Raw genomic sequence first — 24,573 nt, 5'->3', positions numbered from 1 at the left:
GGGCGTTGGAAGCAAATGTAAAGTGGTCCAGCCTAGTGTGTGATACTATACAGCTAGGCATAGACATCCTCGCTAGATAATACGCGAACGCTTGGGAACGCCCACTTCCGTCTGTCCACATGACTGTCTGTCTGTCTGTAACGCGCCGATCGACACGACGCCGGTCTCGGATTGTCGCGAAACGCGGTGGGCCGGTCGAGATCGCGAGTCCAAGACGAACGGTCGCGTCGGATTTCGACTCGACTGCCTCCGACGGCCCGAAACAAGACTTGGGTAGCCTCGGACTTCCAGACCAGACAGCGCGCGAAGCGCGCGAACTCTATTCTGGACCAAGTCGATACTAAAATGATTTTGGAAATAGCCCTTCTTAGCCAATCAGCTTCTACAACCCGAATCTCGGTTGCAAATTCTGATTGGCTTAGCAATAATTGGTTATGCTAAGTGCACTAGCACTGATTGCGCGCGTGTGAAATCCTCGTGGGCGGCTAAGTGCACGCCAGAACAATGACTACACTCTGCATGCCAGAACAATGATCTGATCAGACTCTGCACACACACTGTAGCGTTATCGGGTTCGTATTAAGGCACCAGACACGTATTACTATAGTCGTTTGTACACAACGTTAGAATACAGACTCTATATAAGTAGATACACCCCAACCGGTGAATAAGTCTCGAATGACTCACTCTCTACGCATGCTCATTCATGCACTCGCGTGACATCATAGTAGCTAATAATAGTATCATACTCAGTCACACTACATCCCTCTTTGTTAAACTCAAAGATCCAACCTGTTTGGTTTCCTAACTTGTCTCCCAGACCAAGTTCTAATCGTTCTTTGATCATCTTTGTCATCTTGAGTCGCCACCAGATCTCTCTGAGTCTCCAATGTATTTTCTCTCTCCTTTCTTTGCATCTCAGAAGTATTCTGACTCGTTTTACCTTGATTACCAACATATTGATGACATGGTTGATGATCTTCCTCTCTCACATTTGACTCTAAGTTCGTCCTTTGTTCTCTCTCTGGCTCTGATCTTCTCTCAATTCTTTCTTCACTTCCTTCCATCTTTCTCTCTTCTTCACTTCCTTCCATCTTTTTCTCTTCTTCACTTCCTTCCATCTTTCTCTCTTCTTCACTTTCAATTCGGATATGATTCCTATTTCTACGAAGAATTCCTTTCGGAGTAGAAACAAGATACGATCTTGGATACGTTTCTCTTAGAACAGTACCCGTTGTTGTTTTGTCAGAAATCCATACTGAATCTCCCGCTTTTAATAAAGGAAGATGTTGCACTTTATGACGTTTGTCATAGGTGACTTTCTTCTTTCTCTTCTGATCTACTTCTCTCTTCCTCAAAAGTTGCATGTTGGGAACTTCAGGTTTTCTTTGCTCCACTGACATAGGTAAATTTGACCTTAGCCTTCTTGACATCAACAATTGAGAAGGACTAAATCCATTGCTTAACGGTGTTGTTCTATATGACAGTAATGCAAGATATGGATCCTTGGCTTTCTGTAATAACGTCTTCACTGTTTTCACCGCTCTTTCGGCTTCTCCATTGGCTTTTGGATACTTTGGACTTGACGTAACGTGATTAAATCCATACTCGTTTGCAAATATATTAAATTCTTCAGATGTATACTGTGTCCTATTATCCGAAACCACACATTCTGGAACTCCATGTCTAGAAAATATAGCTTTTAATTGGTTGATGGTCTGAGCTGATGTCATGCTTCGAACTTCTACAACTTCTATATAACGAGAAAAATAGTCTATTACAAGAAGATAGTGCGATCCTTTGAATTCAAAAAGATCTGTTCCAATCTTTTGCCAAGGCAGTAAAGGTAAAGGTGTTGTGATTAATGGCTCTATGGGATTACGTCTTTCTCTTGAACATACAGGACAGGAAAAAACATACTCCTTTAGCTCCTTACTCATACCTGGCCACCATATCGCAGCTTTAGCTCTTTCTCTACACTTTACAATGCCTTGATGTCCTTCATGAATTCTCTCAATCATTTCTCTTCTTAGTTTGTCGGAAATTATCAATCGTGGTCCTCTTACCAATATATCTCTTTGCACAGTTATCTCCGAAGACAATGCAGCAAACTTCTTCAATTCTCCATGCAGATTTCTTTTCTCTGGCCAACCATCGTCTGTAAACCTTCTTACTTGTTGGCATAACCAATCTTCTTTTTGCATTTGCCGAACTTGTTCTAATCTTTTATCACTGGCAGGAATATGATCCATAACTTGGTTAACCCACGTTTCGACTATTTCTACAAATTCGTGATCAATCTCAGTAGGTTCATCAACTGGATATCGAGAAAGAGTGTCCGCCGTTCCTAGTTCTTTTCCTGGTACATAGTCTATCTTGTATTCATATCGCATCAGTCTCATTCTAAATCTCTGAATTCGTGGTGGTAGTTCATCCAATTCTTTTCGTCCGAACAAAGTCAACAACGGTTTATGATCGGTTAATAACGTGAAAGTCTTGCCTACAAGATAACATGAAAACTTTTCACAAGCCCACACTGAAGCTAAAGATTCTTTTTCAATTTGAGCATATTTTCTTTCACACGGTGTTAATGAACGTGATGCATATGCTATGGCTCTCCAAATTCCGTTGCTCTGTTTTTGTTCAATCACTGCTCCTAGTCCTACCGAAGAAGCATCTGAAGCGACTTTCGTTTCTCTCTCTGGATTATAGACTGCTAGTACGGGGGCTTCACTTAATCTCTTCTTGATTTCTGCTACCGCTGTCCTTTGTCTATCATCCCAGATCCAAGCATTTCGACCACACAATAATGCTCTGAGAGGTTCAGTCAACGTTGCTAATCCTTTTACAAACTTACTTTGTTGGTTGACCATTCCCAAAAAGCTCCTAATGTCAGTTCTGTTTCTGGGTTCCTTTAAATTCAGAATTGCTGAAACTTTGTTTGGATCTGAACTAATTCCATGTGAATCAATTACATGACCCAAGAATTTTATTCTTCGTTTTGAGAACAGACACTTTTCCTTGTTCAAAGTAACTCCAGCTTCCTGCAATCTTCCTAACACCGCTTCCAACCTACAGTCATGCTCTTGTTGATTAGTACCGAATACCAAAATATCGTCCATTAGACAGATAACCCCTTTCAAGTTCTCCAAAATTTGTGAAATCCTCTTTTGAAATACTTCTGGAGCTGAAGTAATACCAAAAGGTAAACGTTTGAAAAAATATCTACCAAATGGTGTGATAAATGTCGTTAATGGTGCACACTCTTGTGTCAATAGAATTTGCCAATAACCTGAGTTTGCGTCAAGTTTTGAAAATGCCACAGCATTTTCCAACTGAGCTAACACGTGATCAACACTAGGCATAATGTGTCTCTCTCTCTTAACACACTTGTTCAACTGAGTTAAATCGACACAAATTCTCACCTTTCCATTCTGTTTAGGTACTACAACCATTCCTGCAACCAAATCTGTTGGCTCTTCCACTTTTTGAATGACATTATCTTTCTCCATCCTAACTAATTCTTCTTTTACCTTTGGCAATAGCGGTATAGGAATTCTTCTTGGAGTTGATAGAGCATATGGTTGTGCGTTCTCTTTCAGCTCTATTTTATACTTTCGCTTCATAACTCCTAACCCACTAAACAATTTCGGATGTTTATCTATCGTTTCGTGATCTACATCTACTTGATCAACTCTCGTGATTAGTTTCAAAGCTTTTATCGTAGGAAGTCCTACTAATGGTTTCCTGAGACCTTTAATGACATACAGTTCCTCTTTAACTGATTGACTTCCTTTTTCCAATTTACATTTTATCTGTCCACATACTTCTAGTGGCTTCTGATTCGGTCCTTTCAGACAGCGTATAGACTTCTTCAACCTTGTTCCGAAAACATTTCTGGCTATATTTTCAGGAAGAACATTCACATCTGCTCCGGTGTCAATCTTGAAATTTATTGGAACTTCATCAACTAACAGTGTCACCGTCCAAGGCTCATGTTTACTACTACTATTTGTTGCTGACGAAATTTCCTTAGTAATGCAATCAAGATACTGCTTCTCTGATACGTGTATTTCCGAAACCTTTTTCGTTTTGCACATTTGAGCAAAATGACCCATTCGACCACACTTCTTACATCTACAGTCTTTAGCAGGACATTGACTCTTGCTGTGCTCTGGCACTTTCCCACATCTGTGGCAGCGTTTCCTACCCTCCGCTGGGAAAAATTTCCTTGCCGTTGTGTAACTTCCTAGTTTCTTATGGTCCTTCCAAACTTGATTAGACTTTACTCTAGCTACTTGCGTTGTTTCAGCAGAAGCTCTAATTACATCTTGTTGTTTCTTTACTGACTCCGATTGTCTTACCTTTGTCACTGCTTTTTCAAGCGTCAACTCCGCATCAAGTTGAAGTTGCTCTGACAACTTTGCATCTCTCAGTCCAACTACCAATCTGTCCCGAATCATTTCGTTAGTAAGTTCTCCATAACTACAATGTTCTACCAAACTGTATAACGAAGTAATAAATTCATCCACTGGTTCACCTTCAAATTGAACTCTTTGATTAAACTTCGCGCGTTCGTAAATGATATTCCTTTTCTTCACAAAGAAGCTCGTCATAGTCTCTTTTACGGTCTTGTAGTCTTTCTTCTGCTCCTCGTTCAATCCTAACGTCTGCAGCACATCCTCTGCCTTGTCACCCATAGAATAGATCAACGTACTTACTTGTGTCTCGTCTGTCTTCTCTGCTAATCCTGATGCTTGTCGAAATCTTTCGAATCTTCTTATCCAGCGTTCCCAGTCCTCCGGTTTGCTGAAGTCAAATTGCATCGGTATTTGCAACTGTGACTGTGCCATACCTTAACTCCTGACACCATGTAGCGTTATCGGGTTCGTATTAAGGCACCAGACACGTATTACTATAGTCGTTTGTACACAACGTTAGAATACAGACTCTATATAAGTAGATACACCCCAACCGGTGAATAAGTCTCGAATGACTCACTCTCTACGCATGCTCATTCATGCACTCGCGTGACATCATAGTAGCTAATAATAGTATCATACTCAGTCACACTACACACACACATCTTAGTTTTAGTTTCAGCTTCAGTTCTTCGATATTTTCAAGCTTGCGGTGACAGGACATGCACAGCAGCGTCGCCAGACCATCACCTTTGACAACTGGTCGAGCGGTTAGACTAGCTAGCGGTCTGCCGAAGAATCAAAGAGTCGTCGTTTCATGCCGTCTACCAAGATATCGCCGCAAACACGGCAGACGTCTCTTCTTTCTTCGTGAGATTTCATGGCATTTACGAAATAATATGTTGATCTAGGTAAAACGATCCTACGCTGTTAGACACCATTTACCATCGCTTTTGATAAATACTTTCGAAATCACTTTAGTATCTACTTCGTCCAGACTAGAGTTCGCGCGCTTCGCGCGCTCTCTGGTCTGGAACTCCGAGGCTAAGACTTGGGCGGCCTGAAATATTAATGATATGCGCGGGAGTTTGTTTATTCAATTGACCGAGTATGCGGCTGGACGCACACCCGCTATCGTACTACGGTAACGCCGTTCTAATTCTCTCATCTACAGTGTGAGGATGCGCCGGGTGCAGTCGGAATAAGCCAGCCGGCTCACCGCGTCGCGCGAATTTTTTTGGGACGAGGTTACGACTTACTACTAGTGTATAGCCTCGGCCTCCCAGACCCGTGTAGCGCCGATACAAAATCGTCCTCCACGGGTCTGGGATGGTACCGCCTCTTCTCAATATATTGCGGTTGGTCCTAGGACCAGCATTAGTGTTCCGTTTCATAAATGCATACCTTTCCAATTACGGTCGTAATACAAGAACGACGAAGACATGTCGCGCTAGAACATCGTGTCGCATCCTGCTGCACGGGTACCTTTGTATTTACAGTAGCTACGGTTTTATCATTTGTGTGTTAGTAGGGAACGCGAACGGGACGTTAGGAAGCACTTTCTTGTACTAGTGGTGCCGCGGACGCGATCGGCATGTGTCTGATCGCCGTGAATCCGCTGCGAGTAGCTGCTAGTCGCTCGTGGAGCTTCGAATTCGCGATGAAAATTCGCGATGCGCGCATCCGCTGTGACTTGATCGTCCGGATTCGATGCGACTTGCCGCGAAATCGCGACAAAACTTCGCCGTGAATTCTCCGCAAGACTATATAGCTATGTGTAGTAGACGTGATCATGAAGTCGTTGACAATGCAGCTGGCTGGCTAGTGGGATGTCGGAGCATCGGTTCGAACAAACGGCTCTACTAGGTGTCGTTACAGGCGCAGAATACAAACCACGACGTGTAGGGACGTGAGTTTGCGTGAAGAGAGCACTACAAGTCGTCGTTTGTGTACAGTGTAGTCTTTGGTAGACGGCAGCTATGCATGAGATGTCTTCGTTGATTAAGCTGTAATTGGAAAGGTATGCATTATGAAACTGAACACTAATGCTGGTCCTAGGACCAACCGCAATATATTGAGAAGAGGCGGTACCATCCCAGACCCGTGCAGACCCGTGGAGGACGATTTTGTATCGGCGCTACACAGGTCTGGGAGGTCGAGGCTAACTAGTGTACTAGCTGTACTTTAGTAGTCGCTGGAGCGAACGTGGTCTGTTCGTACGAGGCTCGCGGCGCAGCTTTGATTCTCGGTAGTCAATAGACATGTTACAACCGCGATTTTGACGTAAACGAACTGCTGCCTTTTGCGAATCTTTCGAGCAGTAACCTGCACTGTTCATTTAATTAAAGGGGCCCCAGTTTTGAACGTCGCGTCGGCTGAACGTTGTTTTCTCGGCACAAATCGACTTCAAATATATTGGATGGCAGGTAAAGTGATTTATAATTTATAAATGATTGTAATGATTACTGTTTTCCTGCGGTTAAACAAATTTATTTGATTTGAGATCTTTTTTGGGTGTGTGTATTGCCTGGATTGAATTGTGCGGCAATATTTACACTGTTGCATACACTGCATACATCACATTGTGTACTAGTTATTGCAAATCTATTTTATGTATGCAATTATATAATATATATGCAATTACTAATTAAAAGTGCAAAGTATTCAGCTAACTTAATTCTATTTCACAGCTACTACTAGTACCAAAAGATTTCTTAGAAGATAAACACTATATATACTATTAAATTGACAGCATATGATATATTAATTTTAATTATGCATTATCATTATCTAGTTGGTATAAACACGTACATAAAATAATCTATAGACATTTTGATAACCATTACAAATCAAGTGATATATTTTGGATATACTTTTTGCCAACTGGCATTATATTTTGAAATGCATATCATGCCATTGGTCGGTATATGGTTGCGACATGGATGACAATATATATGTAATGTGTGTGTGTGTGTGTGTGTGTGTGTGTGTGTGTGTGTGTGTGTTTGTGTGTATGTGTACATGTGTGTGCATGCGTGTGCATGTGTTACAATTAGAATTATCAAAGTAATGAATCGATAGCAGTCATAATTAGGAACGAAGTTTTTACGAATAGGAGTAGTGTGTGTGTGTGTGTGTGTGTGTGTGTGTGTGTGTGTGTGTGTGTGTGTGTGTGTGTGTGTGTGTGTGTGTGTGTGTGTGTGTATGTATACCTTTGGGATAGCGGGTTATACCAAGAGTAAATCCGTCTGTTTCTTTGTGCTACACTTTATGAACAGTTCTAATAGTTGCATTTGCAACAACTAGAATGAGCAATTAAATGTGCCGGAAATGCATGTATCTAGGTGCAGAGAATATACTGGTGACACATTTTCTAATAACTGACTCATTTCACAAAAACTATTTAGATGGTATTGTACACTTATTTTTAACTGAGCAAATGACATAATACATTTTATAGCAGACTGTATGTAGCAGACAATATATACAAGGGCATAGCTTATTACACTTTGGGGAGAATACAGAAGAGCTTCTGGTTCAGTGCAAAAAATCTGCAACTAACTGATGGTTATCCATAATCACACGTTGAGAAATATAGCGGCACACACATCTTGTTTCAGAAATACAGTGTTTACGTAACTGTGCAAGAATTAAAAACAAAGTGATAGACAAACAAAGTGATAGATGGCAACATCAATGATAATGTAACAGTACTGCTGGCTATGTCAAATATTAATTAACTAAATCATCTTAGGTTGACCTGCTTGTTCAATTGTCTACCTCGTTATTTTATATGTCTCTGTTTTGACTATTGTTACCACTTCCCAGCATTCTGGCAGCCTTTCTGTATACTTAATTTCAAAGAGTGAGGCCTTTTGCCTTGATTTTGATTGGGCTTTCTTAGTGGAATTACATGGCGGCTTTGTGTAACATTTTCTTTGGACTCGACGAGCATAGAACTTACGGGACGTCCTGCTGTAGTTTTTGTTTTGCTCTTGGATCCATACTTTCGTCTTCCAGCTGAGGTTGCTTGCACTGGAATTCGTTTCCCTCTTTGAATGAAGACACCATGGCGACATATGGAATGACCGCCAAATACCCATCCAAACTGATGTAGTGCGCTAAACAGTCGGGCAATAGATCTGGGGCCTTGGAGACTTTCATATCGCATGACAAATTTTTGCACACCATCTCTGAACTGCTGATCTTCAGAATCTAATTTTTCAATCATATCAGCTGTTATTGGTCTGAGTTTGGATTTCAGTTCTTGAGATGCTGATGCTAATGAGTTTGTTGTAGGTTGGACGTCCGAGTCTTCATTTAGGTCATTGCATTTTAGATTGGTGTCCTGATTGTCTGTATGTAGCAGAAATTTTGCTCTTAATCTGGTTAAATTATGTGAGTCGGACAGATTTGAGTCAGTATCAGCAGAATAAAGGCATACAATTTGACTCAAATGTTTGCCTTTATTACAGAGTCAATGGAACTACATAGTCCTACGGCCCACGGTCAGTTTTTCAAAAGTCCGTCGCCCCAACGGTCCGATCTAAATTTTATTATTGATATCTTGACAAACGACATAGAAGAGTGCAAATTTAGCATTAGTTAGTCTGAAAGAGTGTCCAAAGTACTAGAACCAAAATACTCTGTGTTGCCATAGCAACCAAGGTTTATTACTCAAAACGGCAATCTTATCTAATCCATCTTATCTAATCAAGTTAGTAGTCTAACTATATAGTATTTTAACTTTGTCAAAATAAAGAAAATAATCTAAATGTGTCTTTCTAGTCTATATTATTACTATGTGTGCAGCAAACTTGAAGCAAATTAACAACTAGCTAAAGGTAAGTCGGCTGCTCTAGAACTCTGCTTCATCATCACTCCCTTCGCTGTCTGTTTCACGTCTACATGAAGCGGTTTGGTTGTCACAGTCTTCACAACCACAAGCATCTGTACAAGGCATCCCTTCACGTACACAAGAACGTCGACGTGAACTACATCCGGTATGACAACGGCAATTGACTAAAACCAGTAGGTCATCAGGTGCTGGTTTCCGTGTCATCCATTTCATTGTTAATTGATCATTCGCAATTTCCCACCCATACCCACAAGGAGAGGGTACAACCGGTCTGGCTTGAAGAGCTCTTACCCAAACTGCAGCTTGATAGTTAGCTCTCTGCACGTGCATCTGTAGTGCGTCCTGGGTTTGGGGGAAGATTGTCGCCTTGTGCACCCTTTACAGAGAACAGCTCGTACCTGCAGTCATTAATGGAATTCGTCTTTGATCCATACAACTGGCAAGAAACGTTTCGCATACAGTAAACAAATCATCAGAAACACTAAATGTACCACCAAGTCGTTGAATACCATCACATAATTGCGAATTCGATTGCAGCAATTGTAAACCAGACTTTTCCCTCGGCTTTTGAAAGCAGAACCAGACAAGAAAGCTGCTGTATCTACATCAAACGCCTTCATGGCAAGATCTGCAAATGTAGCTGGGATTGTACGTAAACTTTGCAGCAATGCCATGGCATCAATCATCCACGCAGCATTGCCAGGCACATTTTTAGCAGGAGGAATGTCTTTCTCTAACAGATCGAGCAGTTTTGACTTTGCAGTATTTGCCAAGCTTTCATCCACTGACGCTAGAGACCAAGGGAGAGGACCCAGTTCGCAGCAAAGAACATCACGCATTTTTAAAGATCTAGTCTGTGCTACAATTAGTAACCTAGCAAATAGGCTTCGATCAGCACGCACGATTACTTCATGTGTTTTCACTTTTACAGATTTTGTTTTTACCTGTGCTTAAGCTTCAGTTTGGGAAGAGGATCGTAAAAGCTAACTTTAGGCCTGTCCACAATGGCAACTGGATCGCGATCCGATCGCGATCCATTCTGGTCTAGTATGGACAGGCCTTTTGAGGACTTCAGTCTTTCGTTAACAAACTGAATGAACAAAGCGTTTTTCTCCGATGGTGTAAGCATTTAGTATATCTGCTGCTATGTGATCTGTGACAACGACACCAGACGAAGTACTAAAAAGATTAGTGATGTCTTCAACTGCAAATGGATTGCTTCCTGTTTTGATTGATTCAAGAACAGCCTGTACAGAAGCTTCATCTTTCTTGATACGGTTTGCTCCACAATCCTTGTGCAATCTCTTTGTGTTTTCGCACAGTCCTGCCATGTCCAAACAGTTTTGGGAGATCTCAGCACGCCGATGAGCGCTAGCAATCCATTTCTGGACTGCTCCGGGTTTTTGACTAAAACCTATAATGCCGCCCTTGGTCTTCGAGTCACGATTAATAGTTTGTTCATTTGCTTGGTCTGCTGGAATTTGCCTAAATGCCCAGTTACTGCGTTGCACACAAAATTCGCCTTTACGAAATTCCTCATGGGCATCTAGATGAGTCTTAGGTAAAACAGTCATTTCACACCAGTAGAGCGTCAGGTACCGGCTATAATTTACTCTGTCGTAAGCAAAGAACCAGGGTATCATCTTTCGTATAGTCAGCAAGTGTAACTTCCAATCACCTGTTCGAGTTGAACGAATATAATCAAGAAGAATACCTACCATTTTGATGTACGACAGCCACAGCTGCACGTGACTTACCGGATGATGACTTTGACTCAACCGGACACTTACAAGTAAAGACAATTTGGAAAAATGAAAGTAGTGCGTCTCAGTTGAATAGTTGAGTTGTAGGCACAGTGAGAGAAATTTTAACACTTGTAAAAGTGAGGGTTGTAGTGAGAGTACACGTTTAGCCCTAAAAAGAATATCTAGCTACAGCACTAGCTGTGTGTTGTACGTGTGTTAGTCTGCCCCAGTGGGAACCGCATTACTGTGGTGATGCGATAGAAATAAATATTATTATTATATTATTATTACATTATTATTATATTATTATTACATCATTCCTAGATTGCACCACACTAAAGCAGCAATGTACTATACGGATGATGTAATGCAACATGTAATTCATGGATGTGTTTACCGTCACTACAACGCATGCTATGCGAACTGCACGTGACTTACCGGATGATGACTTCCGACTCACCGGTACTTACAGATAGACTATACCGCATGCTGTGAAAATTTAATTGACCTGAATGGCCAGTGCTCTTGTTCTGGTCCTAAACTCAGTAGTATGAGTTCTGGTAGTAGTTGCTGTAGCAGTTAACGTTGCAGCTGCAGTTGTAACAGCAGTAGAATCACAGAGTTACACTTTGTCATGTCCCGGATAATAAACACGGAACTTTTGACTCGCACCAACGTGAGGCTTTAAGCTTCGATTTTCAGCAGAATAATGAATAATCAAGTACGAAGCAACCTGTTTTAGCAAGTGAGAAGCTGGTTTAGACAATGGCAGTGTAGGTTGTCATGACAACTAGGTGACGACTAGAGACGCTCTCGTTCTCTAGGAAAGGACACTTCGTTTTGACTCTAGACAAACAAACAGCCTATTCTAGTCATTCTAGTCCTAGACTAGCGATTTAGCTAATAAAATTTAGATCGGACTGTTGGGGCTACGGAACTTAGAAAAACAGCTGCATTTCTGCTGTGGGCCGTAGGACTAATATTATCAGGGAAAGATTATGTATGTAACCACAATCTCTGCTGTGTTCTATATTATTAAAGATCAAATTCTTTACAATCTTGATGCCTGCTTCGGCGTAATTATAGGTGTGGTTACCTCTAGTTATATCAGCATGCCTGTAACATATAGCCAGTTCACGCCTTCTCGGCCAGGGTGACTTCATGTGTTGAAGGAAATGTGGGTACCGAATAGATCGAAATGTGATCGTTTCGAGGCTTAGTATACAGGCCATTTAGCTCATTTTTTGACTTTGAGTATACCAGACCTTTAATCATTTTTATCAAGTACAGACGATCTTTTTGAGGAATTCTGTTCTTTCCATCGTGTAACCACGTCCATCTTCTTTGTAGGAAATGGAATATGCATAAGAGGAGTCGGGATGGTTTCCAGCTAGATTGAAGAGCCTCTCATTCAGCAGTGCTGTCATCTGTCATAAATAATGCAGGACCCACCTGTACAACCCCGACCATAGAATGCAGAGGTAGGCAAAAGTCTTTTCAACATTTCAAGCCCCTCTTTGATAGTTTCTTGCTTTTTGTCAGACACGATCATTACACTTAGTGGAATTGAACAGCAAGCATGGGTTGTCGAAATAATAAACATAGAATTTCCATGATGGAAGAAGGTATATGACATTAAAAGTTTTTCTGGGCTGCATGTAAATGTTCAGTTGATTGTGTGTATGCATGTATGTATGTACATGCGTATGTACATTTCTTTGTTTTCTGAAAAGAAATCTTAATTTGTACCTAGAATAAATTACAGCATCAATTAAAAATATTACCAATAAAACTCAATGCAGAGACAATTAAATCACAATCGCGCATTGTAAATTAACATTGAGTTTATCCCCAGCGACTTGTACCAGCTAGAGGAGTCCAAAAGACTTGAAAACCTTTTAGCGATGTCTTTTTGCATGCCCACTCTATTTGAATGTGCTAGCTGTTTTATAGCTTACTAGCTTGCAATGAGCAAAAAACGGATATATTTGCTATATGCTTGGCTCTCAGTGAAAGATTTTAATTAAAACTGTATGTTAACATATAGATACAAAGAAATCAAGAGAAGTGTGGGAGACAATACGATTTCATTGGTTGTAAATACAGATGGTGCACCTCTATTTAAGTCATCAAAGTCATCAATGTGGCCTCTAATGTGTTCTGTCTCAGAATTGCCACCCAAGTACAGGTAGTTGCATAGTGTGATTTGTGACAGAAACATGGCCAGTATGTGCATAAACAGGTATAATGTTGACAACATGACATTTGCAGCTATTTGGAGTGGCTGCAGCAAGCCCATTATGAAAATTTTTGTAGAAGTCGTTTGTCGAAGAACTGCAACAACTTTCTTCTGAAGGTACAGCCGTCTGCAAGCATGCATGTGTGTGTGCGTGTGTGTGTGTGTGTGTGTGTGTGTGTGTGTGTGTGTGTGTGTGTGTGTGTGTGTGTGTATGTAAATTTACCCTTGCGTGCATGCATGCATGTGTACCGGCTAGGAATAACAGTCCAAATCTTAGAAGAGAGAAAGGTTACTTTCCAAGTAAACCTTTTACAGCTGGTGGCAGATCTTCCTGCAAAGGCCCAGCTGTTGAATCAAACACAATACAATGGATCATATGGATGCAGTGTTAGTTGCTTGCAAACATGCATTTAATTGCTTTACAGTTATTGATTTATTTAATCTCTTTGTAGCGATGTCTTCATCTTGGAAGCAGAGTTGAGCACACTCAAGTCTATCCATTGGTCATTACGACCTGGGAACGAAGCAGTCAGTCGACCTTCATGTTCAACAAGCTGAAGCTACAGGAGCTCGTGTAGGTCAAACTTTGATTATACACATTGTATATTTATTAAACAGGCTTTTTGTTAAAGGTGTGTGGAGTAAAGGGTAGGTCAGTTTTCTGCCAATTACTAAGTGTTCCGGATGATGCACCAATTGACTATATGCATGCAGTTTTTGAAGGTATTAATTGAACATAGAGTAGTATATATATATATATATATATATATATATATATATATATATATATAATTGATTGATATTTTAATACCTTTTTAACATCACCAACTTTTAGACTAGGCCAGTATGAATGATTGATTTATTTCTGAATGTAGTTGTCAGTTAGTGTAAAAAGAGGAATTGGAAGATGCAGCCTGCCACTGACATTTTAAAACACTGCGAAACATACTGGCTACGTTTTGAAGATGGTCATGTAACCATTTGAGGTATAAGTATTCCAATACATATTGGCATTGCTTCCTTGCATATAGGAGTTTTCAAGCATTTACTTTTCTTTTGGTTCTCATCGGAATTTCACCACAAGGCTTTTTACATTGGAAGACATCAACGTGAAATTGATGTTCAGCTGACAAGAATTTGTGTTCCCCACGACTTTGGAAGAAAACCTAGATCTCTTGAAGACATGAAGCATTTCAAGGGTGACTCTATATACTTGGTGTAATAAATATGGCATACAGGAGTGTGTATTTGTGTGTTTGTGTGCATGTGTTTGTTGTTTATGTGCCTGTGTTAGTGTGTGTGTGTGTGTGTGTGTGTGTGTGTGTGTGTGTGTGTGTGTGTGTGTGTGCACATGCATGCATGCATGTGTGTGAGTGTATTTCATGATTCTCATCAATTGTGTCACATCTGTATAGCAACAGAGTTCCATGATGTTATGCTGTACTTCATGCTTCCATTGGTTCAACCATATCTGCCAGTTGATCACTTTCATCATTTTGCTATTCTGATAACTGCAATTACTATTTTGTTGTCGGAGTCAACAGAAAATGAAATAAAATTAGCAGGCATTCTTTTGGATTTTTTTGTTTATAAAATGGAGTCTCTTTATGGTCAGTAATATGTAAGTGTTTTTTCTAGCTAATATGTTTTTTGATTGTCTCTATTTGCCAGGTTTCTCTGCCATGACAATGAATGTACACAGTCTTACTCATCTATCTCAACAGGTGTCAAATACTGGACCTTTGTGGTGCAATTCCATTTTTTCCATTTGAGAATATGCTAAAGGCAATTGGCTATCTGTACTCAGGCACTAGGAATGTAGGAGATCAGGTATTGCATTGATGCATATACATATATATATATATATATATATATATATATATATATATATATATATATATATGTATGTATGTATGTATGTATGTATGTATGTATGTATATATACTAGCTAGGTAGCCATTTTATGATGAATCTGAGTGACTTGTAAGAAATATATTGTGTTGATTTGCTATCTTTCAGATTGTTGATAACTTTCTGCTAAGGCAGCAGTTGTCAAGATGCAAATTGTCATTGGATGATGTCATTGACAACTTCACTGTGAATTTACGCCTTCGTAGGCATCGATCTGTCAGGTATGTAACTGATATATTTTGTAAAATATGGGTCATGTAAGAATTGTATCTGCGTGCAACTGTATAGAAAGAACACTCTACAAGTGGCACCAAACATTGACTTTTTTCTTCCTATGGCTCAAGAGAGTTTAACGTGGAGAGAAAAACAAGAACTTATACGATTTGCCATTGCATCAGTTACTGAGCAAGTGAAGACAACAGCAAGGGCTATAATCAAGCATGAAGTCTTCCACAGCCAGAGTTAGCAGCGAATGGGTGCAACGTATAGCAGTCTTGTTGAAGTGACAGTCAATAAATAGGAGGCTATTTGGATATATTGCAAAATTTTGCATTTATAATGCTAAGGCATTTGCAGTATTAAAACTACTGCATCAGCGTAAAATGAATATCTGCAAAGAGGCTTCATCGTCTAGTGATGCCTTTATAAGAAAGCTATGTGTTGATGAACCCCTAGCTTACCACTACCTTCCTGTGGAGGAAGTTGATGATCTGGTGGTTATTCAATGCATTGACATCATAAGAAAATGTATTTTAATTCCTTGCAGTAATAGTCATCTCTCTATTTTGGGATTTCTTGTACCTGTAGTTAGAGATTATAGAACATAAATAGATTATGTTGATTGTGGTTACAAATCTATGTATATATTGCCGTGTTCTAGTCTCAGCTGTTTGTCTGCTTTTTGGTCTAGATTTGAAATCACATTTATACTAATTGCTTGATGTACTTAATTGTGTATAAGTGCAGCGACATAATATATATATATATATATATATATATATATATATATATATATATATATATATATATATATATGACTTCTTTGCGTTTGCGTTTGGGAATTCCGGTTTTTCCAGCACCCCCACACTTAGTCCGTTGTGTGTGCGGTCATGAATTGGACATTTTTGGTGTCCATGCTCTTGGCTGTGGTCCTCTTCGGATTAAGCCCAGCACTGAAAAGGCAAGTAAGCTAGTATGTACATACTGTAGGTATAGGTTATCATATGATTATCATGGTCTAAGGCTTTTTTACTTTCGTCAACGAATATATTACAAGCGATGCTCTTGTAAAAATTGTGTATTAAATAATGAGCCCTGGCCAGGAATCCGTACGTTGTCAGGAGATCTTAGAAGGAACCAAGACAATACATGAAGTAGATCCTTAGCTAAGTATGAATAGCTAAATACTTACATGCAGTATGACTACTAAGCCTTCGCAAAGGTATGTTTACACTGTAAGTATACACTCTGACCCATTTAGTAAGTATGCAGGTCCTTTTGTTCAACTTAGATTGAGCAAATAGTTCATCTTTCAGTTTCTGCTTTCAGGGCTCTAGGAACGAATCGAAAACCGATCTGGTCTAACGCGCATTACCAAGGCGTGGTTATTGACAGCAGAGGATCTCCAAGAGAGTATATCGATTATGTTGAGACAACAGTGTCCTCTAGCTCAACAAGCAAATCTTGTTGTCTCTAGCTCAAATATTGCATACCAACTCATATTACCAGTTAGGCATGGTTGCAAAGAACTTTCATATTGTGGAGAGCATGTTAACTGTATCGAAAACCAGTTGTGTCATGCCCTGATAATAGGATTCAATGAACATTTATTGCTAACAATATAGAAATGGAACTAAATAGAAATGAGACAAACAAAAATTAGGCTTGAATACATGGGCACACTACAGTCCAACATACACACTCACAACTACAATTACTTGATCACATGAAGTCATTTGACACTCACACTTATCACTTAATTAATTGACGTTCCCATTCTCAACAACATGCTTCTAGTCGATCTTAAAAATACCAAAAACTGAATGAGTAGAGCCCATGTAATGTTCATATCCTCCACCATATATGTCAACGCTATCACCTTTTTTCAGCTGCTGAAGTAGACCAGCGTGCTTGGTTTTCTGTTCACCATTACCATGGTAGCTTGCAATGTACAAAACACGATTGCCATTTACTCTGATGTAAGGATAAATGGCACCGCCAATATTGGCTTTTAAGTAGAGATGTGTATAAATATAGTAAACACCATCAGATGGAATTGTAAGAGCTCCATTGCTGTAGGTGATGGCACCCAGTAAGAATGATGGACTGCTTGTTTGCCAGTAGGTTATCACACCTCAACACAACATGTAGTACATCAATATACACAACATAATAAACAACACACAACAACATACAACAACAAAACACACTCACCTGATATAGACTGCCAACCTGAATATCCTACAAGATGTGCTGCAACAGTCACTCTACTCTCATTCTTTGTCCACTGCAACAACCATCAACAATCAGTCCCACACAACACTACTCACTTCACGTCTCTTTGCTTGTCTACCTCTTCTTTCCAATCCTCCAGTTCTTTCATCTACCAAACGAGCACATGCTCTAGTGTCTACATGCACTACAAACACCATCTCACCATACAATAACCATCCCTACCCTCTCTGCCAGTCCCTTGACTGGAGAAAAATAGCGTGTCAACACATCTTCACTCATAATAGACTCAAAAATGTACGACATTTGTATTTATAATGAGATATATTTAAATCACAAATACTAACAGATAGACTGCGATTGAGAAGCGCGTTGTCTGCTTGAAGCTGAATGATGAGTTGGCGAAGTTCCACGTTGTCCACCTAAACCGTCGACGTCATTACACAGGAAACAGACTAGCCATGCATTGCGACCTGCAACTTGATCCTTTCTTCTCTTTCACTTTGTAGATCCCTCCTCAGATCACCAAACCCCTTCTGTACGAAATTTCAGTCAATTTATTATATTTAAATTGAGTGTTTTGAAAATTGCCCATAATCACGTATGTGTAAACTGAAAATGTGTACCATCATAAGTGTGCATGGGGTTACAAAGAATCGTCGCGCGCGCTGCCATTGTATGTGTGCACGTTTATGTGAAGTACTGTAAACTGCCATCACAAACAAAGTTCCATTGACTTTAGTAGGTCAGTTCTCTGCATATCGGCCGCCTTATAAATGCACACTGAAGATGTAACTCTGATGTTCAGGTAGGCAAAACACATGCTAAGACATGCTCGTTCTTCCTACGTACGCCTTTCCAGACCTACACCATGCATGTACAAATTTAGCGCCTCTGGTATTAAAAATCGGGTATTCAGTGAAGAGGGGTACTTCATACCTTCAATGTTGGAGCCAAGATCGTCACTTCGTGCTCCTCCTCTCTACCTACAGAGACGACAGAAAAGGGACGAGTCGCAGCATCTAATATGGGACACTCATATTGTTTGAAGCGAGACAATGTCGCATTGCCTAGAATTTATTTGTCTTTCAAGAAGCAAGGCAAAGCTGTTTATTGCTTCTAGTGATTAATCAAGTTCTCTGTACTCAGGAAGAGAGCTTTTTATATTAATTCCATACTATAGCTGTTGACTGCATTGTCTAACTAGCTAAAAAACAGTTGCAAAAAGACAGCTCGTAGTCTAGAGATGACTAGAATCAGCATGTTTGTGTTCTAAAACTTTGCAGCATCTCTTTTTTGCATAGAAACCTTTCTCTGTTGTTAGCAAAACCGATCGGATATGGAGCGCCATATATATATAAAGTGCTAAACCCACGTCGTCCTCGTTATCTTTGTCTTTCTGCATGGTCATTTCCATGTACACTTTTCTTACCAGGTACTGCACTCATCAGCACGACCATAGCTTCTTGTACTTCAAACAACACGCAGATCTCATGCATGAATAATCTAGAATTATCCTAACTAAGCTAGTAAAGAGTCAAAGCGACTTGCAGTTGCATAAATCCTCAGTCCAGATCTTGCTAGAAACATCCACTGCGTGAAAAAGGAACTAACCTTTATATCTAAACACGTACTTCATTACACCTAGTGCATCTAAGGCTTCACCCACATTCGATCGGTTTTGCCAAGAACCCAGTGTTTTTATGCAACCAAGAGATGCTACAAAGTGTTTGAACACAAATATGGTGATTCTAGTCATTTTTAGACTACGAGCTGTTTTTGCAGCTGGGTTCTAGGTAGACAATGCAGACGAGCACAACAGTGCAAAAGCTCTAGATCTGTAACTGAGTACAGAGGACTTGATTAATCACTAGAAGAAATAAACAGCTTTGTCTTACTTTTTGGTAGTCAAATAAAATCTATAGCTATATTTACTAGACAACCGAACGCGACATTGTGTCGCTTCAAACAATACGGGTGTCCCGACTAGATGGTGCCACCCGCTCCTTTCTGGCGTCTCTAGACTTACTGCACAGACGATCGCGAGAAGCGCGAACTTGGTTCCAACATCAATCAAACAAAGAAGATACGTGCCCTTCTTGACTGACTAGCCTATCCATGACTAAGACACTTTGTTCAGCGAAAACTAGCAGCTTAGATGGTTTTCTCCTTTGAAGCAGTGTCTCATATTGAGAACGTCCCCTATATTGATCCGGTACTCTACTGTTGTCCGGAATCTATTTTGCTTACCTCCATTGTTCCTGAAAGAGCGCTCACCTATAGATAGCAACGATAAGTGTATAAGTTAATTATTTTTTGCCTGTAAAAGCTCCTCCCATCGCGTAATTGTCTGTTTTCCCTGAGTGTGAACTTTGAAAATCATCACTATCTCCGCTGTTTTTTGGACTTTCTCAATGATCTCGGTGTCGCTAGAAACCGCAAGGTCTGGCATTTTTGTTTATCAAATTATCTAAGCCCTTCCTACAAACGAAACAGAAGAATAATACTTTTGCACATCAAAGACAAACGGGTGGAGGCCGAGCAATGGCTAGTATCCAATTATCTTGTAAGACCAACGGATCAGCAACTGGAACCATTTAAGATAATTGGTGTAACATGGTCCAACTGCAGCAGCTCTTAGTGCCCTAATGAGCACACCTGGTGTGACGTCTACTTCATTACTCACTACGGACTTACGGGGAATACAGTAGTTCAGCGCGGAAGAGCCTGGCTTGCGAGGCCATACTACGCGATCTAAACCTCGTTGATAAGCTCTCAGGCTTCGGGTCGCTAACATTGATAGATCCGTAAGTACAACCATGCTCTAGAACTATTACCTACGTGTCCTAGACAAATGGGTCTGGACGGATCGAGGTATGCGCTCTCAGAGGCTGTCTACATGATGCTATTGCATGTTCGCCATACAGCATACTCATCTTTTCTCAACCGTGCTACAGTAACCTTGACAGTAATCTGGTTACACAAAATATATTCAACTAGAGTCCGTTCAGCTCGTGGGGAAAATTCCCGTATCTCTGCAAGTACGCCCTCTACGCCGTTGATAAAATCATTCGAACGCACGTGACTAGGTGGAGTCAGATCGTGACTAGGTGGAGTCAGATCTCTGGACAAATTAACTCTATTGATCCGGGGTTAGTAGATACAGCATGCTTCCGGAACGAGACCCCTCCCATGCATTACCAACGAAGTTCCGCCAGTAAATGACACCTACGAGACTAATTGTATTAATCATGTTGTCATTCTCGTCGTCTCCTAGGAGGATCTCTTCACTGTTTGAAGAGTTCTCCGCACCTACTACTCTTTCTACCGCTTGTTAATTCTGCCACGCCGTCTGACGTTCTGTAATAGTTTTCCACTTTCTGCATGATGTGGGCGACACACTTCTTCCATTTCGCCGCCGTCACATTTTCAATGCCTTCTCTGGCCAGTTCGAATGCCAGAAAACTGTTGAACAGGACAGACCCTGACGTACTAAAGTAGATAGATAGTAGGGCCGGGTAGCAACCATTGCTGCTCTAATTGCTCATTTATCGATTGTTAGTATGACAATCCAGGATGATAGCAATATTGTTGTTTCCACCCTATATGTCTTCTGGTAACCACATTTCCACGGGCTCTCCATTCTTAGAACGGACTTAGGAAGTGTTGCGTCGTTACAGGAACGTGACCCTTATCCAATGAGCGTTCTGGCACTAGTACATTTACCTGTATTCGGCCTATAACGTCAGTCTATATACGGTCACAAACGTACGGAATTTGTTTTGCTTACCTCCATCGTTGCGGAAAGATTGCTCACCTAGCAACAACAGAAAATCAGTAGAGTTTATACCATTAATTTACTATAGATACGGCTAGAGAAAGTCTACAGCTTTTTTGCGTATACATGCATGCATGAATCCATACTGCCGTACCGCATGAAACAGTTGTGAGACAAAACAACCAGTGTCTTCAATTCCTTGACATAGAATAAAGTGTTGTTGTAGCAGACCCTAAAGAACCGTAATGTACGAAACAGAGCATAATTATATGGACAATACAACTCTCGTTACAACTCCTTTTTTACCAAAAACATTGCAGTTGTATAAAGGAAAGTAGAACCACGCATCTCGATCTCACACCGTGTGACTCGCAGGGGCGTCGGAAGCAAATGTAAAGTAATTCAGCCTAGTGTGCGCTACTATACAGCTAGGCGTATACATCTCTACATATTATTATTCAAAACTTAGCTCACGCTAACTACACTACATTTCAACAAGTATGTGACTAAAGACTTGACAAATAATTTTAGTCGCTCGTCAGTAGAACTTACATGACTCTGAAAACGAAACCTCGCAATATCGAGTAATTACCCCGTTAACCTACTCTCTGTTCGCGTTCACTGTGTACTTAAAAAATCGTTATAACTCCTGTGTCGTTCGTCGGTAAGCGACGATGTTGGCATCATTCGAAAGCGCAAGAGCCAGGATTTCTTGTAGACGCTAAACATAGCATGTAAATAAGACACACCCAGGAGGATAAGGTTTTTGCATATCAAAGACCAATAGTCTATTAGAACGTTATGGTTACGATATTGATTACAGATAAGTGGTCACGTAAGCAGATGCCATGTCGATTACTTCATGACTATTAATTACTCTAGTGCAAAGCTTCATGCGTTCAGCAACGCTTGGTCGTGTTCGTCTGGACTTGGCTGGTCAATGCGACATCACTATCAACTTCCGTCACTTCGTAGTCGTCATCTATCTCATTTGTGATGTTAGAGCTCTCCATGATATCTTTCCTGCATCCCGTCTTTCTTCTAGAAAGTTTCTTCTTCCTTTTCCTCGTGTTTTGCACGTATTGTAACTCACAGTAAAACATCTCCGTGTCAGTAACAGTAGATCCGGAGTCACGGTAAACAAGCTATTGATGCCATAGGTCACAGGCAATTAGTTAAAAATAGAAGCCATTTGTGGTTTGCATAGCAAGCCCCACCCCGAATACCCGACGGGAAACCTAAACTGAAATCATAGCTGTTCCTGCTCACGGAAAGACAGTCGTTACTTCGTGGTCTACCGCCTGACTAGAGTATGCTGCTTACGATCACTTTTCTTCTTGGCTTCCTACTCGACTTGTCGTCCGGACAAAGATCTGGAGGTGTCGGTGTCTCAACGACGACTATCCGGAGCAGTTCACAGTATTGGCACTACGGTGAGTAACACTGGTGTGCGCCTAGATACGCGTACATACTGGAAGCCACGCCGGGGATCGGAGTTCTAGACGCTAGATAATTGGTTGAGCCTAGTTTTTCTATTTCGTGGGTGTAGCTAGTTAGTTCTTGCAGATCACTTTGGACGATGTTGCAGACTCTCTACATACTGACACACCCAGCAGTAGTCAGATGGGAAAGATACCCGAGAAGCGACGAGACAACTCGCAGTATAGGTGCATGCGCAGTCAAAAAACGCTTCGTCTCAAGCAGCTACTTCATTGCCCTCAACAGTAGCTCTAGAGTTGCGGTTGATTTCAGAAATCAGGGCACATTTAATTGTCAAACCTTTTGCAGCACAATTGTCTTGTCTGCACCTGAGAGTGCCGGAATATAATAAACACGGGAGGTGATGGAGCACCTTTGCGGAATGCAATTGTTGTAAAGTGATAATTTACTTATACATAATATTGTCATGTAGTAGAGTAGAGAGCTCTCTAGTCTGGCTGGAAATATCCAGTGACCAATTGCAACTATGTAGCTTTAGAAATGCTTAACAGTCAGCTAATTAATAAAAAAAAGTTGCAACAATGTAAACTTCCCACCAGTTCTGAATGAACAGTTCACTCTCCCTCATTTGTGTGACTGTCACTTACACCTACCTCTTCCATCATCCAAAAAATGGAAGAGTTACCTCAGACCATTAATCAATTGTGTGCAGTAGGCTGTGTTTTACGCTTTGTGTTGTATGTAGGCTACATCTTTTGTTGATATTTCAGTTACAGTAACATCAGACTCTGGGTGTTTACCTCCTGAGCAACACCAACACTGACACACACCAGCACCAACACAAGAACCTAGAGCACCAGCCACTAGCTGGTCCCACACTCATAAGGTTGTAGCTATATTTATATTGAAGCTTCGCATGAAGCTATCACCGATATCCATAAGACACACATGTAGCTATTGATTTTTTGTAATCTATCTCTACATGCATTTACTATATATTGTTGATGAAGTAAGGATGCAGTTAGATACCTACAGTATTTAGTCTCAGGTAAATGATATATATTTGTTATTGTGAGCAATAAGGCCAGCTGCCAACCCATGACTCTAGAGGCTCGCGTGCAGCCAGTACAAGTACATGTACATACCAGAAGCCACAATCACTGTTCCTGCTAGCAGGAAATGTTTATAAGGTCGTAGTTGGAACTAGTTTGTCTGAACGAGTACTCTCTATGTCCTCCTTAGAATTTCTATAGCCAGTCTTTAGAGGCTGCCGTGCAGGTAGAGCTGCATTTAGCTACAATTAAAGTCACTCTGACAGCCACCTGTTGTGGAGAGGTATGGTTATTTGTAATTCAATTGCATTGCCTGTGAGTATTAAGTCTTGGAATCATTCTAAACCAGTCTTATAATATTGCATGATGTCACTCATGTATATGTATGGTGGATGTTCACTGAAAAATAGAAAACCTTTCTGAGAAAAAGCCTTTTTCAACTGTAGTAAGACCAACCCATCTATAATACGTTATGAGAGAAAGGAAAGGAGATGACTATGTGACAGCAACAAATCCTTCTAATATAATACTCCTTTGTATCACTGACATATGGCACCTATCGTAGTACAATTAAAGCGACACTGTCAAGATTTTATCCTCGGATACCTAGCGTCTAAACGTCCCCGCAAACTTGAATTTAGGTAGAAATTTTTCAAGTTCTCCAAAACGAGGAATCGT

The 24,573-nt window shown here is 40.5% G+C and overlaps 4 protein-coding genes and 1 long non-coding RNA gene across 7 annotated transcripts in view; 3 read left to right on the top strand and 2 right to left on the bottom strand.

The window, feature by feature from the left end:
- Positions 1 to 594: 594 nt before the first annotated feature.
- On the bottom strand, positions 595 to 5,006 carry LOC134183220 (uncharacterized protein K02A2.6-like). The gene is made up of 2 exons (XM_062650736.1): positions 4,722 to 5,006; positions 595 to 4,670 (listed from the first exon to the last, which is right to left on the bottom strand). The coding sequence occupies exons 1-2, from the start codon at positions 4,851 to 4,853 to the stop codon at positions 780 to 782; spliced, it is 4,023 nt and encodes a 1,340-aa protein (XP_062506720.1). The 5' UTR covers positions 4,854 to 5,006; the 3' UTR covers positions 595 to 779.
- A 1,627-nt stretch (positions 5,007 to 6,633) lies between these two features.
- Positions 6,634 to 13,385, top strand: LOC134185609 (uncharacterized). Of its 2 annotated transcripts, XR_009970804.1 has the most exons (6): positions 6,634 to 6,704; positions 6,770 to 6,847; positions 12,375 to 12,505; positions 12,567 to 12,649; positions 13,072 to 13,212; positions 13,267 to 13,385. It is a non-coding gene; the product is annotated as an uncharacterized LOC134185609 (long non-coding RNA). The 2 variants fall into 2 exon arrangements; XR_009970803.1 differs by having other exon boundaries at positions 13,072 to 13,373.
- A 97-nt stretch (positions 13,386 to 13,482) lies between these two features.
- Positions 13,483 to 16,022, top strand: LOC134185597 (uncharacterized). Of its 2 annotated transcripts, XM_062653423.1 has the most exons (7): positions 13,483 to 13,650; positions 13,716 to 13,837; positions 13,896 to 13,986; positions 14,295 to 14,462; positions 14,679 to 14,873; positions 14,935 to 15,093; positions 15,283 to 15,395. In XM_062653423.1, the coding sequence occupies exons 3-6, from the start codon at positions 13,968 to 13,970 to the stop codon at positions 15,033 to 15,035; spliced, it is 483 nt and encodes a 160-aa protein (XP_062509407.1). In that variant the 5' UTR covers positions 13,483 to 13,650; positions 13,716 to 13,837; positions 13,896 to 13,967; the 3' UTR covers positions 15,036 to 15,093; positions 15,283 to 15,395. The 2 variants fall into 2 exon arrangements, with proteins under 2 accessions (XP_062509407.1, XP_062509415.1); XM_062653431.1 differs by lacking the exons at positions 13,483 to 13,650; positions 13,716 to 13,837; positions 13,896 to 13,986 and adding an exon at positions 15,463 to 16,022 and having other exon boundaries at positions 14,090 to 14,462.
- A 958-nt stretch (positions 16,023 to 16,980) lies between these two features.
- Positions 16,981 to 21,833, bottom strand: LOC134188760 (uncharacterized). Its single transcript, XM_062656954.1, has 7 exons — positions 21,710 to 21,833; positions 21,558 to 21,635; positions 21,416 to 21,442; positions 18,099 to 18,161; positions 17,973 to 18,047; positions 17,608 to 17,680; positions 16,981 to 17,527 (listed from the first exon to the last, which is right to left on the bottom strand). Exons 1-7 carry the CDS (start codon positions 21,749 to 21,751, stop codon positions 17,187 to 17,189), a joined length of 699 nt encoding a protein of 232 aa, XP_062512938.1. The 5' UTR covers positions 21,752 to 21,833; the 3' UTR covers positions 16,981 to 17,186.
- A 645-nt stretch (positions 21,834 to 22,478) lies between these two features.
- The window catches only part of LOC134185566 (uncharacterized), a 4,605-nt gene continuing 2,510 nt past the window's right edge, over positions 22,479 to 24,573 (top strand). The window contains exon 1 of the mRNA XM_062653384.1: positions 22,479 to 22,836. The gene's annotated coding sequence lies outside the window, so the exon portion shown is untranslated. The remainder of the gene's footprint in view (positions 22,837 to 24,573) is intronic.

The sequence above is a fragment of the Corticium candelabrum genome, chromosome 1 (assembly GCF_963422355.1).
Source record: "Corticium candelabrum chromosome 1, ooCorCand1.1, whole genome shotgun sequence".
Taxonomy (NCBI): domain Eukaryota; kingdom Metazoa; phylum Porifera; class Homoscleromorpha; order Homosclerophorida; family Plakinidae; genus Corticium; species Corticium candelabrum.
This window is presented reverse-complemented; position numbering and strand designations above follow the sequence as displayed.

Coding starts and splice junctions, on each gene's coding strand:
- LOC134188760 (XM_062656954.1), bottom strand. CDS start 21,751: ATGCGTGGTTCTACTTTCCTTTATACAACTGCAATGTTTTTG. Junction 21,636..21,709: donor ATACAACTGCAATGTTTTTG/GTAAAAAAGGAG, acceptor ACGGTTCTTTAG/GGTCTGCTACAACAACACTT. Junction 18,162..21,415: donor ATCTTTCCGCAACGATGGAG/GTAAGCAAAACA, acceptor AATTTCGTACAG/AAGGGGTTTGGTGATCTGAG.
- LOC134183220 (XM_062650736.1), bottom strand. CDS start 4,853: ATGGCACAGTCACAGTTGCAAATACCGATGCAATTTGACTTCAGCAAA. Junction 4,671..4,721: donor AGAAGACAGACGAGACACAA/GTAAGTACGTTG, acceptor GATGTGCTGCAG/ACGTTAGGATTGAACGAGGA.
- LOC134185597 (XM_062653423.1), top strand. Junction 14,463..14,678: donor AGACATGAAGCATTTCAAGG/GTGACTCTATAT, acceptor ACATCTGTATAG/CAACAGAGTTCCATGATGTT. Junction 14,874..14,934: donor TAAAATGGAGTCTCTTTATG/GTCAGTAATATG, acceptor TCTATTTGCCAG/GTTTCTCTGCCATGACAATG.